Source organism: Myodes glareolus, chromosome 8, assembly GCF_982192425.1.
Source record: "Myodes glareolus chromosome 8, mMyoGla1.1, whole genome shotgun sequence".
Lineage (NCBI taxonomy): Eukaryota > Metazoa > Chordata > Mammalia > Rodentia > Cricetidae > Myodes > Myodes glareolus.
In genome coordinates this window covers 92,393,945-92,404,748 of record NC_142033.1, presented here as the reverse complement: position 1 = coordinate 92,404,748, position 10,804 = coordinate 92,393,945, and the positions used below count along the sequence as shown (strand labels likewise).

At 41.7% G+C, this 10,804-nt stretch overlaps 1 protein-coding gene across 4 annotated transcripts; it reads left to right on the top strand.

The window, feature by feature from the left end:
- Positions 1-8,085: 8,085 nt before the first annotated feature.
- Positions 8,086-10,557, top strand: Dema1 (DPM1 ER membrane anchor 1). 4 transcript variants are annotated; one of them, XM_048435419.2, is made up of 5 exons: positions 8,086-8,153; positions 8,349-8,595; positions 8,694-8,804; positions 9,129-9,297; positions 10,135-10,557. In XM_048435419.2, exons 2-5 carry the CDS (start codon positions 8,396-8,398, stop codon positions 10,306-10,308), a joined length of 654 nt encoding a protein of 217 aa, XP_048291376.1. In that variant the 5' UTR covers positions 8,086-8,153; positions 8,349-8,395; the 3' UTR covers positions 10,309-10,557. The 4 variants fall into 4 exon arrangements, with proteins under 4 accessions (XP_048291376.1, XP_048291374.1, XP_048291377.1 ...); XM_048435417.2 differs by having other exon boundaries at positions 8,087-8,163; XM_048435420.1 differs by having other exon boundaries at positions 8,089-8,251; positions 8,349-8,544.
- The last annotated feature ends 247 nt before the right edge of the window (positions 10,558-10,804 follow it).

The window sequence follows — 10,804 nt, the reverse complement described above, 5'->3', positions numbered from 1 at the left end:
TCAGATGTCCAAGAGAAAAGGAGAGTAGCTGAGGGTATTGAAAACATCGCACCTTTGGGAAGAACTGGAAGGAAAGTCATTTCTGGCAGTGCAGCCAGTGTTTATCTCTTGGTATTAAAATGTCTGCATTGAGAATGGGAAGCCAGCTTTCCCATCGCTCTGCCCAGGACTCCGGCTCAACTGTCTGTGGCCTTCCCCGTCAGCCCTGCTGGATGTTGCAAATGCCTGCTTTGGTGATGTCTGTTGGTCTGTCTACTACTTCTAGCTGCTGCCTTCTATTTTTCTTTTACTTTTGCTTGCTATGCAATTAATAAGCTCACTCACTCAAGAAGGAAGAGCGAGTATTGCTGACCATCCTCCATACAGAGCACAAAACAATGCCAGTCTCACAGAATTGTGTCCTCTCTGATTCTTGCAGATGCTGTGAGGAGGATTTGGTAGAATTCCCAAGTGAAGCTATGCCATTGAACCATCTTTGTGGGGACGTTTTCTGCTGCTGATTTAGTCTCACTGTAGATTTACCCAGATTTTCTGATCCTTCATGATTTAGAGATAAAAGCTTTTGTGTTCTTGGAATTTTCTTATTCCATCCAAGATAGCCAATTTTTTAGCATTAAGTTTTATGCTATTCTCTTTTTTAAAATTCAATTTTTTTTTCAAGACAGAGGTTCTCTGTGTAGCCCTGGCTGTCCTGGAACTCACTCTGTAGACCAGGCTGGCCGTGAACTCACAGAGATCCACCTGCCTCTGCCTCCCGTGTGCTGGGATTAAAGGTGTACGCCACCACCCCCCGACTTTTTATTGTCTTAAGTGTACGTATGTGTGTGTGTGTTTGTGTGGGTGCAGAATAGACAGTGGGATTCCTTGGAGCTGGGCTGCCTGATGTGGGTGCTGGAAACGGAACTCTAGTCCTCAGAAAAGAGCAGCCAGTGCCCTCAACACTGCCATCTCTCCGGCTAGTGCTCCCTCAACACCGCTATCTCTCCGGCTAGTGCTCCCTCAACACCGCCATCTCTCCGGCTAGTGCTCCCTCAACACTGCCATCTCTCCGGCTAGTGCTCCCTCAACACCGCCATCTCTCCGGCTAGTGCTTCCTCAATACCACCATCTCTCCAGCTAATGCTCCCTCAACACTGCCATCTCTCTGGCTAGTGCTCCCTTGAAATCCTTTTGTGTTTCTGCTGAACTGACTGTAATATTCTGCCCTGAGTAAGTTTTGAAGCAGGCATATTTGACTGGGCTCTGCAGAGCCATTCCTGAGTGACTGCAACCTCACAGAGCTTATAAGGGCTTTGTTTTATCTTACTTATGTTTTTTGATTTGTAACCTGCCTTTTTTGATTTCTTTGCATCAGTATAAAATGTGTGGGCTCCAGTTGTTGGTGTGTCCTGTACAATTTGGGGAGGAATTTAAGTAGTTTTTATAAGGTTAATTTTATTGTTTGGGGGATAATTATTATTAATTTTTCCCAAAAAATTAGCACAAGCTCTTTGCCATGGTTTATTGTCTTTTTATAACTTTTTAATTTCATCAGTAGTAAACGGCACTACAATCTCTGCTGGGTCTATAGCTGCTAGTTGACGAAGTCTCAATTTTTCTATAATTGATTTAGAGACCTTTTTAGATAAGTTTTAATTTTTTATTTGGTTTAAGTGGTAAAAAGATCCATTTTAAGATAATATCTTTCTTCTGCATTAAAATTTCTGTAGAGGAAATTTTGGAAGGCAATATGACTAGAATACAGTTAAGATTTAGATTTACCCTATCCACATATGCCTCCTGTAATTAATTTTTAACAATCATCATTTTTTGTTTTAACTGTTAATTTTGGGGGACTATTTAAGTCTTTTATACCATCTAAGGTTTTGTTTAAATGAATTATTTGATCAGGTGTTATCCCAACAGCCAGTCATAGACTGGAAATGTTTCCTAACAATCTTTGAAAGTCATTAAGAATCTGCAATCAATCTCTCCTAATTTGTGCCTTTTGTGTTTTAATTTTTTGTAAACCTATTTTGTAACCTAGGTAATTGACAAAATCTCTTTGTGTTTTTTTAGTAGCAATTTGTAATCTCCATTTAGGCAAAACTTTTTTATTTTTTAAACATTTTTAAAAGTATCTGCATTTGAATAAGATAGCAAAATGTCATTCATGTAATGGTAAATTATAGACTTAGGAAATTGTTTACATATTATTTTTAATGGCTGACTGACAAAGTATTGGCACAGGGTAGGGATATTGAGCATTCCCTGTGGGAGGATGGTCCATTGGTATCTCCTGGTAGGCTAAGAATTATTATAAGTAGACACTGTGAAGGCAAATTCTTCTGTTCTCTTTTTGTAAAGGTATAGTGAAGAAACAATCTTTTAAATCAATACCTATAAGAGACCATCCTTTTGGTAATAGAGAAGGCAGAGGAATTCCAGATTGTAGAGAACCCATAGGTTGAAGTACCTTGTTGACAGCTCTTAGATCTGTCACCATTCTCCGTTTTCCAGATTTCTTTTTGACAACGAATACAGGAGAATTTTAAGGGCTGGTTGACTATTATGGTGAGCATTTAGCTGTTTTTGTACTGGCTGTTTTAAGGACTGCAGTTTGTCTTCTGTTAAAGGCCATTGTTAACCCATATTGGTTTCTCAGTTAACTATTTTAAGGGTAGGCCATTGGAACCTCTGGAGTTGCTTTGTGTTTTTGTGCAGCCTGAATGGATGGTGACCTTTGTTTATAATACCTTATAATATCCTTTTTAGAAACATGAGTGTTGTCTGAGTTTTCTGTCCTGCCCAGTTCCTGCAATCATTGTTCCAAAGAAATCACCCAGAGGTCTACACTAGTTATAAACTGATTGGCCTATTTGCTCAGGCTTCTTATTAACTCTTATAACTTATATAGCATATTATTAGCCATTATTTTTATCTGTGTTATCCATGTGGGGCAGTCACATCTTGCTGTTTCTGTGATCAGATCAGGACTGCAGACAAAGCTTCCTCTTCCCAGAATTCTCTGTTCTCATTGACCCGCCTTCACTTCCTGTCTGGTTGTCTCACCTATACTTCCTGCATGGCTAGTGGCCAATCAACATTTATTTAAAATATAATTGACAGAATCTAGACATTTGTCCCACACCATTTCCCCCTCTTTTTTTAAATAAAAAGAACTCTGAATCTAATATCCTTTGTTTAGTTTTTCTCCTGATCACTATCAACTTGTAACCAACATTCTAAACAAAGGAAACAATCCATAGTTCATTTTTCGGGAATGTGGGCATAGTTTTCCAGGCTACTTCCTGCTGTTTGGGGGCACTGATAATCTTACAGGAACCTAAAGAAAATTTAGAGTTATGATCAAGTCCTGACTGGAGTATCCTGTGAGGTTTGATCATTTCAGGCAGCAGTCTTGAAACCTGTTCTGGATGTAGAACTCTGTCATCTGGGCCATCTGTTCCTACTGGAGATTTCTCAGGTGGTCTTTCTTGATCAAACCCGATTTTTCTTAACTCAGAATGAATTCAGAGCCTCTCATTTTCTGTGGAAACAAAAACAAAGCCTCTTCTCCAAAGTAACATATCTTTTAACTTTAACTTTAAAGTCAAGGTATTTTCACAATACCTATCTTGGGTTAATATTTTATTTATTATTATAAACAGCAGTATTTATAAACAAATATCTTTTAGCAGCTGTTGCTCCTTCCTCAGCATTCAAATAATTCAAAGAGAACATAGTAACATACAGTATTGAGACTCTCTGTGTATTTTTCATCTTTACATGGTTTTAGTTTAACCTCTATTTCTTTTATTTTTACTTTTAACTTTTGACTTTTTGAGACAGGTTCTCTGTGTATCTTTGGCTGTCCTGGAACTCACTCTGTAGACCAGGTTGTCCTTGAACTCACAGAGGTCTGCCTGCTTCTGTCTCCCAAGTGTTGGGGTTAAAATTGTGTACCACCACACCCAACTATTCTCTTTCTTTTTTATTTTAAGGACTATCACCTTTTCTTCTTCCCAAACTTGCATATATTTTTAAACACATAGTAAACCATTTAGAGGTTTTTTTTTTCATCTTTGATTCTATCTTTACTGTATCTCTCTCTCTCTTTTTCTGACCACATGAGTCTTTAATTTGCTAAGCAATATGGAGAGGATTAAAGCCATGGCTTTGATGGCTGGATCCAGCCCATTCCTTAGCTTTCTGAGAGTCCAGCCTATAGGCGAATCAATCCCACACCAGTTATGTTTTAAGGGGTTATTTATTTTGGGGGGTAAAACTTACATACACCATAAACCGTCAGGAAGGGAGCCTAGTCGCTGGAGCAGGAGCCAGGAGCAGGAGCCGGGACCAAGCGCCGGAACCAAGAGGGCCTGATCTGTGGCTCTTTTTAAAAGAGAAATATACCACGCCCCAGTGGGCTGGTATTTCAGCGGCTATTGGCTGACGGAGCGGAAGGCGCTCCCCGTTGCACTGTGGGCTCGTGCTTCAGCGACTATTGGCTGAGGCAGCGAAAGATACTCTCACAACACCAGCCTCATGGCAAAGGTACTGACTATAGCCATGTTTATTGTCACAACTCTATCGCATTTCAAGATCCCTGCCAGCAAGGAAGCTTTAGCACAGAAAGCCAGCATTTTAAAATGGAATGACTTTTTGGGCACCATTTGTTGTCGAGGTTTTGTGTGTGTGTGTGGGCGGGGGGAATTATAGGAATGTTAATCTGGGTATTTCATTGCTGCAATATTAGCTATATATGACCTCAGCCTTCCTTTTTATCCTTTTGGCCCTATGCATTCAACTCATCTTGTGCTTTGTTTTACTTGAGATAGGGTTCCAGTTCCTAGGAATTGAATATTTGTGTCTTGAAGAGACCAATTCAGATGCCAAGATTTTGAAGTAATGATACTCACATCTGCATCTGTGTCTATTAATTCCTTAATTACAATGTCATTTATATGCATTTTTAGCTTTAGTCTTTGATAATTTATAGATGTCTGCCAAAATATATGTTTTTTAATTTTTTGCTGAAGTTTTTTATTTATTTTCTAGGTCTATTTTATTATCCAGAATAATATGGTTTTTTTACAGTAGGTACTGGATTGTTTAATTTTTTTGGTGAGACATGTTCTCCACAGTGATTGGAAATGACTGTACCACATTAGACATGGAGGCTTGAGAGAGGCCCCTCAAGGAGTTTTCTGATGGTATTGGTTTGCCTTGTCTGTCTTTTGTCGTTCTACATTTACTGGTCCAATGTCAGCCTTTGCGACATCTCTTACATATACCAGAAGACTGAGTCCCCCTATTTTTGCCGTTTTTAGAGGAGACGTTATTTTTTAGTATTTTTTTTTTTTGCCTACAGTCCCTTTTTAGATGCTCTATTTTTACCACAATTAAAACATTTGGCAATTTGGTGTCTCCTCGTACCACTGGAGATCACTTTTCCTACCTAAGCCTCAGTATTATAGTCAAATGTCTCAACATTTATTGTTAGCAAGATTCCTTTAACCGTTGGTGCTTATCTGACCTTTAAAAGCCCAAGAATCTTTTTGCATTTTAAGTTGGCGTTTTCAAAAGCCAAAGATTTAATAAGTGCTCATCTAGCCTCCGGGTCTGTTACTCCTACTTGTACAGCCTAAGTTAATCTTTGTAAAAAGTCTCTAAAGGCTTCTCTTTGGTCCTGTTTAACTCTAATATATGATTCAATTTTTCCCTAGTTCCTGAATCCTGTCCCAAGCATTTAAAGCTGCTGTGTTGCGTAGGGACAAGGTGCATTTGTCGTAGCGAGCCTGGTCCTGAGGATCAGAGTAATGACCCTCGCCAAGAATTTCATCTTGGGAAGTCTCAAATCCTTTTGCTTTTTCTTGTTGTTTTAAAATTTTTGCCTCTTTTTTAATAACATTTTTTAATGCATCTGAGGTCCATCTTATAGGACTGCTGAGATTAATTGAAACCAATTGTATGAAGTAGCCTTATTGCTTGCAGCCCACGATTTCACCATTTCCCTAACAAATGGTGGATGTAGTCTATGAGATACTATTGCTTGTTTTTCGTTTTTGTTGAAGATCGCTCATACCTATAGGTTGTCGTATATATTTCTGACTACCTTAGGGTACTCTGTGCCAGGTGATCATTCTGAGGATATTAGCAAATAGGCAGTTAAAACTCTGGGTAAGTCATCCCGGAGTCTGGCACGTACTGATGAGGCTAAATTCTGCCCTTGTACCTTTGTCCCTGCTCCTCAGTTTCGATGATTTTTTAAAATCTTTTAAAATCTTTCTACCACTGCCTTTGGTAAAGTTTGAACCTCCTGTCCCTTGTTCTGTTTTAATGTCCTCATTGAGGATTTTAAGGTATGAAATTGGTCCTATAAAGATAACATCTCATTGTTGAGCATAATTTTGATGGCCTGTATATTACTTTTCTGGAGAGATACCTTATTCATTAATTTATCATAACTTTTAAACGGATTTTGATTATTAAATTTAGAAGCACAATTTTTTTTCAGATAATGTTTTAGCACCTTTTGACATTGACTGGATTTTGTTTGTCAAACTGAAGCTATCCCTCTTCATAGTATTGATTTTTAAAACTAGCTGTTTATTATTATTAGTCTCTAAAGACTGTATCATTTTTTATATGTGCCTCATTTTTGGCTCTGTTATTAAACCATTTTCTTAATGAGATAATATGAAAAATAAAACTAATCCCTAGAATCAAATAAATAGACATATAAGAAAAATCACATAAGCTTTACAGAATACCATTCATAGCATAAGTAAAATGGTTATTAAACTCCAAGATGATTATATTATCAGTAATTTTGTAGTTTTTCAGATCTTACCTCCTGTAAGGCAATTACAGTGAACTGGAGTAGGTGTGGTAATCTTTATTTGCCAGCAGGTGTTGCAGTTGGGGATGCATGTCTGAGAGATGCAAGCAGCATTGAACAGCATGTGTTGCTTACATAGGTACTGAAAAGTATCCTTTTTTTTTCACAAATTAAGAGCAGTTATTAAGGATGGTCAAAGTGAGTCCAAGAGTTGGTGACTTGAATAAGGAGAAAGCCCAAAACTTTCCATCAGTCGTACACCGCGAACTGTGATCCACAGGGGTCACTGGCTGGAGAGACAGTGGCACATTTGGGATGGGACCAGTTAAAAGGGACACGAGAGGGGTGGTGGGTGGGTTGCCAGTCCCAGCAGGAAACACGCTGAGCTGGTGAGCCGGGAGCACCGTGGGGTGCCTGGGCATCCTGAAGAGCAAGCATGGACTTGGCCCAGCTTTGGGTTGGGCGCCAGAGGAAGCTGAATGCGTAAAGTGGGGGGAGCACGAGTCAAATAATCCAAGCTGACTCCGAAATGGTGTATTCTAAGGACTGTACTAAGGGAGAAAACTCACGGAACAGGAACGGGGTCCAACCTCAATGTGTAGAGCATAGAAAGAAGAGATAAAGAGCAAGTTGGGCAGGATGGTGGCTTTCTGGGAACCCAAAAGTCGTGGCCCCACCTGGCCCAGCCTCTTAAAAGCCATTTGGCTGAAGGAGGTTCCCCATCAGACCAGGATTGCCGGCCTGTGCCACCACCTTTCTCAAGCTTGCTTTCATCCAGGAGAATCCAGCTCTAGCATTGCCCTCGCTGTCATGGCCCATCACTCAGCTCCTGGGGCCTGCGCTCATCTTCTGACTTAGCATCTTGTTCTAGTCCTGCTCCCTTGAGCGGTAGCCTGCACAGCCCCTGGCCGAGAGTCCAGGAGGCCAGCACAGTAGACGGGATGAAGATCGCAGGCCATTCCTTCTGGAGAAAAGTCCTTAGGAGTACACAGAGCTATAGAAGCGGATTTTTGTAGGAAGGTGGGTCGGCTGATCATATCCATGAAAAGAATTCAATCAGTGAGGCTTGAGTCAGGAGAAGAAAGCTGGAATCTGGAAAATCCTGATCTAAAACATGGCCAAGACAGTGCCAAGGGACCCCCACCGGACACCTCAGAGGACGGCTGTGATCCACAGCCCACACAGAGAGAGGTCAGTGGCCTTCTGCTCCAGATCATGGTCATCAGCAGTTCCGTGGCTCTGTGATGTCACTGAAGAGAGAAGAATGGAGAGCTGGGTCCGTCTCCAGCTGCTCCCAGTCCTCTCTCCTTTGGGTTTTGGCAATTTTGGGGTGAGGGGAGGTGAGCTGAGTGAGCAGCGTGTCCCAGCTCAGTCTCCCCTCTGGCCACCGCAGCCCCTTCCTGCCTTTATGAAGAGAAATTAGGCAGCGTGAGTCACTTCCACCAAAAGAAGCCAGGCAAGCTCTGTGAGACTCGCCAGAGCGGAAGAACACAGTGAAAACAGTCTTTTATCCTTCTCTTCCTAGAAAACATAAAGAACAAGAAATCTGCACTCAAACTGGACTAGAAAAGAATGTTTGGACAAAATGAGGAGGAGAAAATGGACGAGACTTCGAAATGGAACCCTTTGGTCTTTGAGACCACAACCATCACGTTCTTCATCATACTCCTCATCTGCTTCATTTGTATCCTCCTTTTATTGGCAGTGTTTTTATATAAATGGTATACACCTATGCTGATGATCTGGGGGCCGGCTTCAAGTTACAGTAGCAAGTGTGTCTAGAAATAACACCAAGTCGTTTTAAATAGAAGTAAAAGTCCCATTCCACACCTTAGCATCTTCTGTACTGGTGTTTTATTGTTATTTTTAGTTTCAGAGGCAGGATTGAAGAGCCAGTGATTCCACTTTGTACTGATGAGAACGAAGGTGAAGATTGTTTAGCTGCTAATGTGGAGATGAACAAACCCGAGGATCAAGACAAGTGAGTCTGGGGAAGGGGCTCAGTGGGCAGGCAGCTGCTGCTGAGGCGTGACAGAGTCTGGCTTCTCCAGCCCTCACCTCGAAAGTCAAGTGTGGCTGCAACCCCTGTAACCCCAGCTGGGGGCAGAGACAAGCAGATCCCAGCCAGACCAGATGAACTGTGAGCTTCAAGTTCAGTGACTGCCCCAGAACCACAAGGGGAACAAGTGACATCAGATGACAATTAATAACCTCTGACCTCTGTAATCTGGGTAGGCTAGAAATTTCTATATGTGGTAATGTTGACTAAGGTGCATGACTTTTTAAAAACTGTTGATTTTCCCAGGGTCCTACTGCACTTCGTAAACATGGACATGCCTGTGAGACCTGGCATTCTTGTCCAAAGACAGAGTAAGGAAGCCACGGCCCCACACTTAAGAGGGAGCGCCGAGTCAGAAGAGGACAGAAACAGACAGATATTAGAGTCTGTGAATGTGAGAGAAACCACCCACAAGGTGACGTGTGTTCTGCTCTCGGGGGTCGTTTAGGTTTGATGAGGAGAGTCTTTTTGTTTTCATCTTTCAGTTTTTTAAATTATACATATAGATATATATTTACACACACACACACACACACACACACACACACATATATATATATATATATATATATATATATTTAAAATCTGCCTCTGTGTATGCCTGCAGGCCAGAAAAGGGCACCAGATCTCATTATAGATGGCTGTGAGCCAGCACGTGATTGCTGGGATTTGAACTCGGGACCTCTGGCATGGCAGGCAGCGCTCTTAACCGCTGAGCCATCCCTCCAGCCCCTCAGCTTTCATTCTTATTCCTATTTTTCTTAACATTTCCCTTCGTTTTGTTTTTCTTACACCCCTGGGATCTTAGCGCTGTAACAGTCCCTGTGAGGTATCTAGGATCAAAACTTCATGACACATGGAAAACCGAGCTGTGTGTCTGCTGCCCCACTGCTGCTGAGCACAGGACAAGCCCGCTGCCCTTGCTGCGATCTTGGGATCCGTGGCATTGGCACACAAACACTTCCAGAACCTTCACGAGCTCCCACCTATCTCCACATCCTGTCGGAGACAGACTGCGGGCTCTCAGCTTTATCTGCATGCCATCAAATTTGGCCAGACCAGTCCAGGCTTCTTAGCCGTGGGAATCCGGCAGCCACACACGGTGGATCGTCGCTGCCGCCTATACTATTCGAAAATACTTTTTCTATTTCTCCTTCACAACGTGCCTTTGAATGCTTTAAAGCACGACTCCTTGTGTTTGAAATGCACTTCAGGTCGGTCATTTCTATGGTTTGTCCCGTTCTCATTGCAGGGTGTGATCGCTGAGAGAACACCCACGCATGTCACCTTAACTCCTTCGGTTATTGAAAGCCAAAAAAGACCTCTGAAAGGAGTGACATTTTCTAAGGAGGTGATTGTTGTGGATCTTGGAAATGAATATTCCATGCCTCGAAGCTATGCTCGAGAACATAAAGAGAGAAAGTGAAGCGCGGGAAAGGCTGCCGGAGAGAGAAGTGGAACCTTTGACAAGCACCGGATTGCTGTGACAGGGTCTCGTCAGAGCAGCGGAATGATGGGAAAAGAGCAAACACAGGCGATATTTTACCTCTGTCGGAAAGAAGTGAACTGTGCAAAATTTTGTACGTAAAATACTGAGCTCAAATATAGTTTTTAAAAAGCAAATCTGAGTTTGGTAAGTTGACCAGAATAAATGTCCTTAACCGTCTGTCTACTACTACAGCAGTGAGTGTCGTGTTTGTGTGGGGTTTTAGGACGCTGACTTTGGATGCTTTGATCACAGGCATTCGTGATCAGATACCCCTGCAGCTGTCATCATGGGAACCCTGATAGTGAGGTCTGGGGTCCTCTGTGCATTGGATGCAATCCAAAACTGCTTGTTCTGATCATTGCATTATAAGATTGGGTCGAAAAACCAGCTGCTGTCAACAAAACATACCGCTAAATTTGGCAAATCGTAGAAT